General features: G+C 45.5%; 2 protein-coding genes across 7 annotated transcripts in view; both read left to right on the forward strand.

Annotated features, from left to right (window-relative positions):
• The window catches only part of RIPOR2 (RHO family interacting cell polarization regulator 2), a 218556-nt gene extending 214982 nt beyond the window's left edge, over positions 1-3574 (forward strand). For all 6 annotated transcript variants that reach the window (XM_058667368.1, XM_058667377.1, XM_058667360.1 and 3 more), the window contains 2 exons: positions 606-696; positions 3447-3574. In XM_058667368.1, the coding sequence (XP_058523351.1) occupies positions 606-696; positions 3447-3547 (192 nt within the window). In that variant the 3' untranslated portion in view covers positions 3548-3574. The remainder of the gene's footprint in view (positions 1-605; positions 697-3446) is intronic.
• A 2933-nt stretch (positions 3575-6507) lies between these two features.
• ARMH2 (armadillo like helical domain containing 2) lies at positions 6508-10322 on the forward strand. Its single transcript, XM_012929202.3, has 2 exons — positions 6508-7185; positions 9807-10322. Exons 1-2 carry the CDS (start codon positions 6963-6965, stop codon positions 10229-10231), a joined length of 648 nt encoding a protein of 215 aa, XP_012784656.1. The 5' UTR covers positions 6508-6962; the 3' UTR covers positions 10232-10322.
• Positions 10323-14377: the final 4055 nt, after the last annotated feature.

Below are 14377 nucleotides of genomic sequence, written 5' to 3' on the forward strand. Positions count from 1 at the left end.
TATTAGCAGGAAGTTGGATCAGTGGTGGAATATCCTGCACTCCACCCAGGCATCCCAGTATAGGATGCATGTGTCCTGAGCAGCAATTTAACTATACAGTACCAAACACCCTCCTTAAAGAATTTATGTTTTCAAGAAAACTCCCAGAGTGACCCCGGCATTCCACTAAGTTTGGGAGTGCCTAGTAAGATGGTTTTTTTTTTTTAAAGATTTATTCATTTTATTACAGCCAGATATAAACAGAGGAGGAGAGACAGAGAGGAAGATCTTCCGTCCGATGATTCACTCCCCAAGTGAGACGCAACGGGCCAGTGCGTGCCGGTCCGATGCCGGGAACCTGGAACCTCTTCCGGGTCTCCCACGCAGGTGCAGTGTCCCAACGCATTGGGCCGTCCTCGACTGCTTTCCCAGGCCACAAGCAGGGAGCTGGATGGGAAGTGGAGCTGCCAGGATTAGAACCGGCGCCCATATGGGATCCCGGGGCTTTCAAGGCGAGGACTTTAGCCACTAGGCCACGCCGCCGGGCCCGCAAGATGGTTTTTAACATCCTTCTTGGGTATGAAATGACCTCAGCATCAGAACAATAAATCCCTTTTCTGTCATAGGCTACCGAAAGCATTAAAATGCTGGTGACGCTGTGTCAGTCGGACACTGAAGAGATCAGAAGCGTGGCCTCAGAAACCCTCTTGTCCCTTGGTGAGTTCTTTGTGTTTTTTTTTCTTTGTTCTTGCTGTTATTTGGTGATTTTCACTTCTGACCCTCTCCAAGGAAACTGTGAGGAAGTTTCCCACACTGTTTTAGCAATGCCTACCCCTGACCCTGCATAGGCTGAAACTCACATACAGTGTGTCCATCCCACCCCAGCTGCCTGGCCCCACTGTGGGATGCTGGCACTGAGGTCCTTCTCTGAGACCTTTCTCTGTGGGTTCATCAGTGTGTGCGCTGCTTGGAACCCAGAATGTAGAAGTCAAACCTGAAAGCATGTGGCCACAGGAATCTAGATTGGATTGCCAGGTTGGGGTGGCAGTCCCTGGAGAACAGTGAGGAATTGATGCGCTAGCGCTGTATCTCCAGGACATGCTGTCACTCCAACTTTTCGAATCTCTCATGGCCCTCTGGCCTTTGCCAGCCTGAGCTCTTATGTTATTCTGTAATATCAGATCACCTTTCCCCATCACTTTTCTTTAGACAAGTTCATGCATAGCAGGTTTCATACTCTTATCTGGGGACTTGGAAAAGCCTTTCTTAATTCTGTGTTGGAAGGTATGAAAAGTTGTTACAAATAAAGTTTACTGTAATACCACACACATAAAGTATAAAAACTATACCCCTGAAAGTTTTCATACATAATCCAAATAAATGCTACTTGGAAAAATGCCACCCTACTTTGACTATAGTAGCTTAGGAAGCCATAGGAGAATCTGGTGACATTTATAGTCACGTGAAAATCTCATTCAATGTTAGACCTTTTTTTCTGATAGTTACAGGTTTAAACAGGCTCCATTCTGCTGGAGACTTTTCATCCACTGCAGGGAAATCTTAACCAGAATATGTTTGTTTAAAGGATAAAATAGAGAGGAAGTGAAAAAAATCAAGGATACAATAGTTATTTTTTATGACTGCTATGAGGATGGAAATTGATTCTCTAAACATGTACTTAGATACAATTTTTTCAGTCTTATATAGTAAATTTTAAAGGAATCACAAATCATAATAAAATAACTAATAGTCATTGATTTAATAAAAGTGTGAAACAAAGTTTTGCTAAAGTATATTTGCAGAAGTACTGATTTGCACACCTTTCTTTCTTATGATTTTTTGTTTGTTTTATTGTAGTTCCCACATACAAGGGAAGCCATGAGGCATTTATCTTTTTGGGTCTGGCTTACTTCAGTTAACATACTTAGCGTATTAGTAAACTCCTTTTCCCATTTATCTTCCAAAATGGCAGTGACCGTAACAGCTAGATGTTTGTGAAATGTGCTCATAGTGTTTTTGTTTGCAGAGTCACCTGGGGAGTTTTACGCTTGTGGACTGCACTGCAGATTCTTAGACTCTACCAGGGCAGCCTCATTGCCAGGCTGGCTACGCTGCTTGCCTTACCTGAGCTATTTCACATAGGTGCACACATCAGGCCCAAACCAGCTCCCACCATCAGCTCAGCGGATGTCAGATGGCTGCACCAAGCGAACTTCACCCTGATCCATGTCAGGGCTCCACTCCCAGAAGTTCTGCTTTCCTTGGTGATGTGTGCCTCAGCAGTAGAGTGTCTTAAAGCTTTCTAGGCGATTCCAAGATTCAACGAAACTTGGAATACAGATAACTGAACTAGTAAAACTAGTAAATACTGTTAAAACTGGTATTTTCAACAGTAATGGATGACCCTGATGTTCCAAAATTAAGTTCAGATAAGGACAAGGCAATGTGGGTCTTAAGACATGGGTGAACAGGAAACAAGCCCTTTAGCCCTGAAATGTCAATAACATGCCCAAGTGGGCTTCTTTCAGCTCAGGGACCCCCTGTAAGTACTAGCTGTCCTCTGCCCTAGACCTGGAATTCTCCCAAGTGAAAGCTCATAAGGCAGGACTGGCCACTAATACACCATCCTTTGGAGAAGCAGATGAGCTCGGGAGTCCAGTGTTAGCATCTTGTAGAGCCGGCTTTACCACTCCCTGAGTTCAGGGAGTTAAGCCAAAAAAGAGTGGCTGGAAGACTGGGATCCAATAGGATCTAGCATCTGCATTCAAAGGTCAACTTGGGGACTCTGTTCCAAAAATACTAGGTAGCAACAGAGAGCTCTGTTGTGTGCCAGGCATCTTTAAGGTTGGCTGTGTGGGTGAGCTTGTTTAGTCCGCCTGAGAACTCCAAGAGGCTGGAAGTATGGCTGGTCCCCTCATTCATGGCACCACATTAAGCTTGTGCAACAACCTGTGGACAATCATACCAGCAGCAACATGGACTCCAGACCCTCCAGGCTACAGGGCTCAGGGACTTTGAGGAGGGAAGAACTTCACAGCTTTAACCAGACTCTACTCCTGAGTGAACCAGGAGTAGGCCTGGTATTAGTGGGTTTTCATAGGGTATCTGCCCTCACCTGGGCTTTGTGTGAACAGGCAAGGGGAAAGCACACCACTACACCTAACTGTCCCATGGCTCTCTCCCTCAATCAGGTATAAACCTGCTCTGTGAAAGTACCAACACCAGAGGGCCCTAGGACTTTCACCATTTCACACCCTGTCAACCTTTCCATCTCTGGCATTAGTTCACAAGTTCTTTGCTGTTCTACTGCCTACCCAGAATACAGTAACATAATTAAGAAAAACAAAAGATAACTTGTCCCTAGGTAAAGTTAGCATGCAAATTTATACCAATCCATACCTACACAATCGGTATTCATTTAATTCGGTGTGATGACTTGGTGACTGTGTTTCATATTCTGCATCCAGGAGAAGCTGGGCGCCTGGCCTATGAGCAGCTGGACAAATTTCCTCGAGATTGTGTGAGAGTCGGTGGTCGTCATGGGGCTGAAGTTGCCACGGCCTTTTGATCACAAGCTAACTCTGCCTGACAGCTGTCCCGGAGAAGGTGCTGTGATACTGCTGCAAAGGGTGTTGGACGTGAAGACGTGTACCCAGGTTGTCAGGAAATCCAGCATGTCACCATGATTTCAGAGCTGTTTCACAGGACTGCTCTATTGTTCCTTCTGCTGACAGAATAGGGCTATGTCTAATCCAATTAATTACATCAGTGGTGTGTCTGACAATACTCAGTGACAGAGTCTATCTTATCTTAATCTGTATGAAACTTTCAAACAGCCATCTTTGTACTTTTTTGGAAATTCAATAGGCTTGAAACTGTCATGTGGTATTTTCATATAAATAGCCAATGCCTTGCAGGTTTTTTTTCTGTCGTGTTCTCAGGGTTGAATGGCCCCTCTATCTGATTTTTACACACAAAAAAAAATTCTTCAGGCAAAAAATTGCCTGCAGAACTTGGCAAAATGGCCTGTTTGTAAGAGTACAATTTTTTTTAACTTTACTGTTTTAAGCTGCCACTGTTTTTTTTTTTAAAAAGATTTATTTATTTATCTTTATTGGAAAGTCAGATTCACAGAGAGGAAAGACAGAGAGAAAGATACTCCATCCACTGATTCACTCCCCAAGTGGCCACAACGGCTGCTGGAGCTCAGCTAACTTGATCTGAAGCCAGAAGCCAGCAGCTTCTTCCAGGTCTCTCATGTGGGTACAGGGTCCCAAGGCTTTGGGCCATCCTCTACTACTTTATTGGGCCACAGGCAGGGAGCTGGAAAGGAAGTGGAGCAGCTGGAGGCATACGAACTGGTGCCCATATGGGTTCCTGGCACATGCAAGGCAACCATTTTAGTCACTAGGCTACCACGCCAGGCCCACTCCCACTATTTCTTTTGTTCCCTTTCTCAGTCCCAAGGCCCCCAAAATTCCAAAATCATGTTTCCATTACGATAAAAAGTGAGTAGAATGGCTAAGTACTGCCCTAGTAAGATTATATCCGTACTCTTAAAAGCAAACAGAAAACTGAAAGCTTATACCTTTTTTTAAATTTTAATTAACAGGAGCCATTCTTTATGATACTCTTACCTTAGAGGTATTATTTTGCTGCTAAGACAAATCAAAACCAAAAAGCTGTGCATTCAGAAAACTGTGATACTCTTCAAGGTGGACAAACCTGGCGCTGCAGGACTCTGAATGGGGCAGGATTAGAGGGTCAAAGTGCTCCCTGCTTTTGTCAGAATGACCCTGGGATAGAGGAAGAAGGGGATTCCAAGGAAGGGAAAACCGCCCCTGTAGAAGTTGTTCAGCGCCAGGTGGGGTCCTCTGGCCAAACAGCTAAAACAGCAGCTCCCATAACTGCTTCCACATCAGGGTAGCAAGTGCATTAAACAAGACCAAGGCCATCCAGTAGCTCTTATTCAGTAACTTTTCTAACTGTCAAGCGTATACCAGGTCAGGTATGCCAAGTTGTTAAACAGTATGTATGAGTGTAATTTAAACTGTGGACTATCAACTGTACTCTGAAAGTGTTTGTATCAAATATCATTTAGATGTCTCTCTGAAAATTTACATTTTAGCAAGACTTTTCAAAAAGCATTTATTTCATTTTAAAGTGAAAATTGCTTGCCAGGCTACTGGCAAAATGGTTCTTTCAACTGTGAAGTCATAGTGTACATATTTGTATATTTATAAATATTATATATATATATATATACACATCTATGCTTCATTTTAAGGCACACTGTACAGTCCATAGTTAGTGCGCATAATTTGTGGTCTAAGTGGTTGGAATGGTTCTTTTTATAGAAAGTCAAATCCCAGGCGTTACAGGATTTTTGTTTGGTTTGCTTTTGTTTTTTTTTTTTAAACATTTTTTCAAATATTGCATGCCTAATTCCGTGTCTTTTGTATTCACTTCTGCATTTTACTTTTAGTTGGTGGGTACTTTTAGTTTTGTGGTATTTGTATTCATCACTCAATCATGGAAGCTAAAAATTAAAATTATTTTTGAATTACTATTCTCACAGAGTCTGATGTATTTTTTTCACATACTATTTATTGAACAAAATAGGCCTCATGTCTACTTGAGCATATTCTTGCCTTGAAATCACTCCAGCTAGAAATGCAGATCATAAATCTTTAAAAAAATAAATAAAAGCCCTCTGGTTTCTTGTAAAGCAAATTGGAGGGGAAAGAACTATGTTTCACAGTTCAGGTGCCTGTGAGCAGAGAAACTGTATGCTCCCTGAGGCCAACAACAGGCCGACCCAAGGTCCCACTACAACGCTGCCAATGAGCCTCCCACGTTCAACTCAAAGGGCTGACCGAGTGACGCACTCAGAAACACTGACTGTTTCATTGAGTCAGCAGTAAAAACAGATCCCCATGTAACTTTTGTTGCAATCTGCTCAACTGAATTGCCTTGGTTACTTTACAGAATTAGAAAGTAAAATCATAAATCTTAGCAGGAAGCCATCAGGAAAGCCAGTTACTCCAATTGAAAAGGAAAATCAGTTCTGTCTGACATTTTCCTTGTTAACAAATATCTTTTTTGGGGGTGGGGAACACATTTATTTCTTATCTCTATCTAGAATGCTCTTCAGATTTGTTTGAAAGTGTATTTATATAGTTTTACTTTATTTGAAAAGTAGAGAAACACAGAGAAAAAGAGAGACAACAATAGTCAAGTTTGGGCCGGGTCAAAGCCAAAAAGATAATGAAAGATTTCAGGTGGTCACCGTGGCAACTCCTCGTAGAGTTAGCCAATGAATGTTCAGCAGATGGAGAGAGAAAACGCAAGTGGTAAAGTTATTTTTTCACAAGGGAAAACTATAGCACGTCTTTTGATGACGCTAATAATTCAGTTGAGACAGAAAGATTAAAAAGGTCAGCTAAGAGTGCTGGAGCAGCATTCTGGATGTGGTGAACGGACTGGATGATACCTGCGCAGAGAGGGAAAGGTTGCAGGAGCTGGAGAAAGAGCATGTGGACACTTGGCAGTGGCAGTCCAGGTGAGCGCTCTGCAAGTTCTGTGACTGCTTTGAACTTCTCCGAGAAATGGAGTGAATCCACGGTCAAGGGAAACACTCTGGACAAGAGATAGAAGAGGTACAAGCCTGTGAAAGATCAATGGGAAGAGCAGTAGAAAGGGCCAACGAGCCCAGCCCAGCACAACCTGCGTCAGGAAACCAGTGTCATCTGAGCTTATGTAAACCAGGCACGTGAAAGTCAAACTACTTCAAATTGTAGAAGGTCTCCCATGCCTTTAGGCACCTACCTGGCTTTCCCTTGGTTTGTGCTTGTATTTCCATTCTACAGCGTTGCCAGGCAATGCATTCTGGTATTCTTGGTGGTTAGGTTCTGCTACTGCCAGGGAGTCCCTGAAGCACCATGATGAAGAACCAGTCCTTCTGAGTGTGAGCTCGTGTTGAGATGGATCGGTGTTGTACGGGGCTGCGTCACCACCTTCGGGAATTCTGGACTGTCACTGTGAAGGGCTGTTTTGTAAAGAAAGAGGAAGAACTTATCCCTTCATCTGAGAGTATTTTTCACAAAGAAAAAATTGTGTCACTTGGCTGTACCTTGAAGGACCCTTCTGAAACCATTGAAAAGAGAGCTCAAGCTGCCCAGAGGATCGGCCTGTTGGCTTTCACAGGTACTGACCTAACCAGTTGTGCTATTAACCAGCTGTGCTTCACAGATAGATGTTTGGTGCAGCACTTAACATGACTATTCATGCCATGACTAACAGGACTAACACGCCATGTTGGGAGTACCTGAATTAATTCCTGGCTATTCTGCCATTTTTTTTTAAAGATTTATTTATTTTTATTACAAAGTCAGATATACAGAGAGGAGGAGAGACAGAGAGGAAGATCTTCCATGCGATGATTCACTGCGCCGATCCGATGCCGGGAACCTGGAACCTCTTCCGGGTCTCCCACGCAGCTGCAGGGTCCCAAAGCTTGGGGCCGTCCTCGACTGCTTTCCCAGGCCACAAGCAGGGAGCTGGATGGGAAGTGGAGCTGCCAGGATTAGAACCGGCTCCCATATGGGATCCTGGGGTGTTCAAGGCGAGGACTTTAGCCGCTAGGCCACGCCGCCGGGCCCTATTCTGCCCTTCTAATCCAGCTTCCTGCCTGCTCAAGTCCTCGGATCCCTGACACCCATGGGGGAAAACCTGGATTCAGCCCCATACTCCTGGGTTTAATTACTGTGGAACTTTGGGGCATGAACGCAGTGAATGAAAAATTCTCTCTCCTCTCTCCTCATTTTTCTTTCAAATGAAGTTTAAAAAAATGTTTTTAAAAGAACATTTAGAAAATAGCTGTTTCAGGGCCCGGCGGCGTGGTCTAGCGGCTAAAGTCCTCGCCTTGAAAGCCCCGGGATCCCATGTGGGCGCCGGTTCTAATCCCGGCAGCTCCACTTCCCATCCAGCTCCCTGCTTGTGGCCTGGGAAAGCAGTTGAGGACGGCCCAATGCTTTGGGACACTGCACCCGCGTGGGAGACCTGGAAGAGGTTCCAGGTTCCCAGCTTCGGATCGGCGCGCATCGGCCCGTTGCGGCTCACTTGGGGAGTGAACCATCGGACGGAAGATCTTCCTCTCTGTCTCTCCTCCTCTGTGTATATCTGGCTGTAATAAAATGAATAAAAAAAAAAAAAAAAAGAAAATAGCTGTTTCATAACTCTGCCTTTTAGAATGCTATATAACTGGGCCTGGAGGCGTGGCCTAGCGGCTAAAGTCCTCGCCTTGAATGCCCCAGGATCCCATATGGGCGCCCGGGGATTCCATATGGGTGTGCAGTCGACGACGGCCCAAAGCCTTGGGACTCTGCACCCGTGTGGGAGACCTGGAAGAGGTTCCTGGCTCCTGGCTCCAGATCGGCACAGCACTGGCCGTTGTGCTCACTTGGGGAGTGAATCATCGGATGGAAGATCTTCCTCTCTGTCTCTCCTCCTCTCTATATATCTGACTTTCCAATAAAAATAAAAAAAATAAATAAATCTTAGGAAAAAAAAGAATGCTATATAATTTACAGATTCCTCTCAGCTCATCTTACAACTCCAGTAGCATTTTCCCTTGATTAGGTTTTTTTTTTGAAATCTACACAGAAATTAATAATCATTTTTCTCCTGAAGGAGACACATAGGGATGGACATACCAGTGGCTGGAACCTGACTGGTTAAATCAGCCACCCTCTTCTCCCAGGGCCTTCTTGCCTAATACTTCAACAATGGAGTTTGGGATTTGAACTACAACCATCTGGGGTTCCAGGAACTGGCAAGAGCAGGGTTGAGGGCTAGGCTAGCTGGAAAAAAAAATCTTGTAAAACCACACTGCTTCAGATCTACAAAAGTTGGACAAGAAATATAACCAGGGTGGCCAGGCTATGTAGTGTGCTGGAGCCAACAGTGGACAGCGACTGTGGAAGACCCCCCACAACGACACTGCTCAGCCTCTTGCTGAGTTCCTTTTCTAGGTCAACATACAATGATTCGGATATCTGGGGTGCTGCGTGACATCACAATACATGAATACAGTGTCGACTAGTAATGGTTTCCACTCCCTGTCAGTGATTTAGAGGTGGAGCCTTGGAGCTCTTCCTGGCCGGTTGTCATAAACTGTGGCTGCCGGGTGCCGCTGGCTGGGAACATTAGAACTTACCCTTCCTTATCTAGCAGCTTTGGTCCCTGTTATCCAAACTCCCTCCCTCTAGCCCTGCCCCCATGGTCTTCACTGAAGCAAAACCATTCTACTCTCAGCTTCTGCGAGATCAGTGCCTTTAGCTTCCATGGACGAGGAAGATGTGGGTTTGTCCCCAACTGTCGCTGCTCTTGCTTTGATGTTCTCTTGGCTCCGGGGTCTATCCACCACACTCCCACTCCGTCCACTACCACTGCCTTTTTTCCCCCTCAGTACTAAGGATGGAGAACCAGGAATGAGGCTCTGAAGGTGACTTGCTAGGCAGATTCAGTGGAGTTTAACTCACTGTGAAATACTCCAAAAACCTGTGTGAAAGGAATTTTGGGAGGAGCCTTAGGCAGGAAGTGTCCACCCCATGCTTTCCACATTATTCCTTGCCTAGTAACACATACTTTTGTCTCTTCAGGGCAACAAAGGAGGTGTAAGTAGGGGACAGAGGGAAGACATGAAAATTCAAAGTCCCAAGAAGTTGCCTCCATGGCAACAGGAACACATTTGCAAACTTGCAGACTTTGCTAGCTATTAGATACATCAATTATTTCTGGATATGCTATTTTTTTTTTTTTTACAGGAGGACCAAATGCGGGGAAATTTGCAGCTGAGTACATGCCGGAAGTAGCTCACTTGTTGCAATGTGAGATGAGCGTCAAGCCAAAGATCCTGCTGCTCCAGAGTGTGGCATGTTGGTGTCACTTAAACCCTTTCAGCCAGAAAAAAGCCAAACAGCTGCAATTTATCCCCATTCTCCTCCATCTTTTAGAATATGATCTTGATTGTACTATCAAAAGTGAAAAAAAGAGCAGACTCCTCATTAAGTTTTGGACTTGCTATACTCTCTCTGTCATGACGTGCAATAATCTGTCTTATGTAAGGGAGCTTCGAGACAGCAGTGAACTAAAATACCATTTGCAAATATTGGCTATGGAAAATTGGTCTGGATGGTCTGAAAATTTTGCAGAGGTGTTGTATTTTCTCATTGGTTTTCACAGGAATTAGTTTCTATGAGTCGGGTATGAGGATGCAACTGCCTGTGTCCCTATATTACTCTGGAAAGGTGAAATGAATAAAATCAACACATTATTCTTAAGTGTTTCCTGTTTTAGTCAAGAAGGTTCTGTCACTTTGTGTACAGTTAACAGCGCTGATCGATTTTCTGAAAAGCAATGCCCTAGGAGTTGGCACACCGCCCACTCTCACAGGAAATGAGTTAAAGCACACAGACACAGAGGGCATTAGACAGCATTGTGAAAGGTCAGAGCTGAAAGTGCTTGCTCCCCTGCCACCTACATGGGAAACCCTGATGGAGTTCCTGGTTCTTGACTTTGGCCTGGCCCAGCCCCTACCATTGCAGCTATTTGGTAAGTGAACCCAGAAGATGTGTGTGTGTGTGTGTGTGTGTGTGTGTGTGTGTGTGTATAACTCTGCCTTTGAAATAAATATTTTCTTTAAAAAAAAAGTCACAAAATGAAGTTCATGAAATAAGAATTCATTGAAAGATGCCTTAGTTACATATACCTTAGGGGCAATGGTACATTCTAGAGCTACATTTACATGCCAGTAACCCAAGGCACCCATATTACCAACTTCTAACTTAGTCTGCTTGGGTGCAGTGCCTCACCTGTATCCTTTGAGCCGTAAGTATTTCAGGAGAATCCCTGCCTGTTCTGTTTGGGGCTGTGGTTGTTTCCTGGATACATTCCTGATTGCTCGGAAGGCCAATGAGGGTCCCAGTGGACCTGGAGATCAGGTATTCAGTCTAGTGCTTAGGACACCCAGCCACATCCCACATCACAGGGCCTGAATTCAATTCTAACCTGGCTCCTGACTCCTGGTTCCTGGTTTCTGCTTCCTGCTACTGGAGGCCCAAGGAGGTAGCAGTGAGGACTCAATTAATTGATTCCATGCCCTCCACGTGAGAGGCATGGTTGAGTTCCAGGCTCCCCACTTTGGCCCCCTAACTGTTATAGGCATCTGGGATGTGAGAGGACCTTTAGGTGATTGTAGTATCATCATAACGAAATTGTCATAGTCAGCACTCCGTCCGCATCATGCACCTGACTCCATTAACAAAATGTAACTGGGCAGTTACTGTTCAGGGGAGCTGAAACTCTGGAACTTTTGTATGGCTGCAAAGGTAAGCCTGTCTCTTTAACTGTGGGTTCAATACACCCTTCCTGAGGGCACCTATAGCATCTGGGCCCTGGGCGCATGCTCAAACTTCATCCAAGTTGTTTATCTGATTGAGAGCCACTGCCTTTCTTCTATAAAGAGGTGAAAGATGGGAGAACGTGTGGTTCCTGCCACAGACCCCACTTGGAGGCACTGCTGTGGTCAGGCTGTCCACTGCAGACACGTCCTGGTGGACCTCACCTGCTGTCACCTATAGGGACTGTTTCCAGGGTTGGTTTTGTTTTGTTGTTTTTTTTTTTTTCTCTCACTCTCATTTACAAGCAATTCTTAACCCACTCATGTTGGGCTCGTCTGTGGGGCTGTCTACACTCTAGTGTGTGAATGTTTATTCTGTTCCTAAAGCCAATGTTGCGGCATAGTGCATGAATCTTGTGCCTACAATGCTGGCATCTCAAATGTTCATGTCCTGGATGCTTCACTTCACTCGCTGGGAAAGCAGTGAAGATGGGCCAAATGTTTAGACCCCTGTACCCATGTGGGAGACTCAGAAGACTCTTCTGGCTTTGGTCTGTTCTAGTCTCAGCCCTTCCACCATTTGGACAGTGAGTGAATGGGTACAAGATCTCCCTATCTCCTGCTCTCTCCTCTCTCTTTTGTAACTTTTAAATTAACTTGTAAATCTTTTTTTTAAAAAAAGGAAAATAATAAAAGCATTGCCCACATCAATCATGACATAAATATTACACAGCAAGGGCATAAAAATGGGCACGATCCAAGCCCCACCCCAAACTCTGTCCCTTCTGAATGCTCAGCCATGCCTTATTCCAGATACCACCACCTCCTGTGCCTCTAGATATGTGGGAGACTGGCCCGAGCCTTGCTGATTGCAGCTCATTCTCTTCTGAGCTGGCCCACACTCATTATTTTCACCTTATGTAAGTCTTGCTTTCCTATTCACCTTCTCCCTGTCTTTCTTAAGTTCTTTCTAAATATTTTTTTATTTGAAAGATTTTATTTTTCATTTTTATTGGAAAGACAGATTTACAGAGGAGAGACAGAAAGATCTTCCATCTGCTGCTGGTCTACTTCCCACACAAATGACCACAATGGTCGTAGCTGAGCCCATTTGAAGCCAGGAGCCAGGAGCTTTCTCTAAGTCTCCAAGCAGGTAAAAGGTCCCAAGGCTTTGGACTATCCTCTACTGCCTTTCCAGACTGTAAGCAGGGAGCTGGATGGAAGTGAAGCAAGGACAAGAACCGGTGCCCATATGGGACATTTGCAAGGTAAGGACTTTGCCGTTTAGCCATCATGCCAGGTTCCAGACCTGACTCTTACATGTACCAGCAGTAGAGGGTATGGCTCAGTCTATCACCTACATTAACCTACCTTAGCACACTGGTGATTGTAGTTGCCTAATCATTTCTGTCCCCAGCCTCATGTCCTATGCAAAACTATAGGTATTGTGGCCCAGCCCAACCTAGTATGCCACAGACCTGGCCCTTGCACACACCAGCAGGAACTGTAGCCTGGTAGGGGTGACCCTTATTAACCCTCACTAGACCTGCCCCCAACCCTGGTTCCTACACTGCCGGTACTTGCAGCCGACTAGTCTGGTCCATGCTGCATCCCAATCAGGTTCTTGTATATACCTATGGTGTTGCAGCTTAGCTCAACTCCCCCTACTCCACGATCCAGTCCATATGTATGCTGATGGGTGCTGCTGCCTGTCCAGCCTTGCCCACCTTTAGCCCTGGCTCTCATGCACACCAGTCCAGCAGGAAGTGTCCACATTCCCCTACCAGTCTTGTTCCCAGTCCCAGATCTTGAGCTTGCTTGGGGGTACTAAGGTCTAGCCCAACTTGACTTGCACCCAGTCCTGGTGCCTACTAAAGGGTGCCAAGGCCAGCATCCATTCTTGCTCTTGGGAGTGCTGGGGCCTCCCAAGTCTGGACCACTCCCAGACCAGACCCAGTCCCAGTCCCTGTACTTTCCAGGGAGTACTGTGGTCCAGTCTCACATGACTTCCACCCTGTCTCAGCACTTGTTAACAGATGCTGTCGCGAAGCCTGGCCAGTCTGCACTTATCCCTGCATGTACCAGAGGATGCAGCGGCCTGGTCTAGCCTGGCCCTCCTCCAAATCTAGCTCACATGCAGGCCAACAGTTGTTCCAGCCCTGCCCAGCCCAATCCACCCCAGGTCCCAGCTCTCATGCTCCCCAGTGGAAGCAGTGGCCCACACCAGGTTCACTCCCAGCCTGCGATCTTGCATATGCCAGCAAGTGCTGTATCCTATCTGGCATGACCCATCTTACCTCAGCATTACACTCCACTCAGCCTGCCCCCAGTCCCAGCTCATGCTGATAGGCACTGCAGTCTATCCAAACCCAGCCAGACCCCAGTCCTGGCCCTGATATAAACTGGCAAATGTTGCATCCCAACCCAGCCATGTAACACAGTGAGCCTCACACAAGCTGCTATAAAGGAGGCTTTAATACTTATACTAACACCATGTGATACGGCTTATCTCAAAAGCAAAGACTGTAAGGCTATGTAATCTCAAAGCTTGATATTGTTCTACTACCATTTTACACAAATTATTTGCATGGGCCTGGCATGATAGCTCAATGACTAACTCCTCACCTTGCAAGCACCAGGGTGCCATATGGTTATCAGTTTGTGTCCAGGCTGCTCCACTTCCCATCCAGCTCCTTGCTTGTGGCCTGGGAAAGTAGTAGAGGACAGACCAAGTCCTTGGGACCCTGCACCCGCATGGAAGACCCAAAAGAGGTTCCGGGATCCTGGCTTCAGATCAGCACAGCTCCGGCCATCCTGGCCACTTGGGAAGTGAATCAGTGGACGGAAGATCTTCTGTCTCTCCTCCTCTCTGTGTATCTGACTTCCCATAAAAATAAATAACATCAATTACAGAGAGAGGGATAGATCTTACATGTTAGTTCAATCCCCAAAATGGCTATGATGGTGAGCTGAGCTTGTCTGAAACCAGGAGCTTCT

This window comes from Ochotona princeps, chromosome 1, assembly GCF_030435755.1.
Source record: "Ochotona princeps isolate mOchPri1 chromosome 1, mOchPri1.hap1, whole genome shotgun sequence".
Classification (NCBI taxonomy): Eukaryota; Metazoa; Chordata; class Mammalia; order Lagomorpha; family Ochotonidae; genus Ochotona; species Ochotona princeps.

Excerpts from the sequence above, each read along its gene's own strand:
- ARMH2 (XM_012929202.3), top strand. The coding sequence starts at position 6,963 with ATGGATCGGTGTTGTACGGGGCTGCGTCACCACCTTCGGGAATTCTGG. Across the intron at positions 7,186-9,806 it reads CGGCCTGTTGGCTTTCACAG|GAGGACCAAATGCGGGGAAA; the intron begins GTACTGACCTAA and ends TTTTTTTTACAG.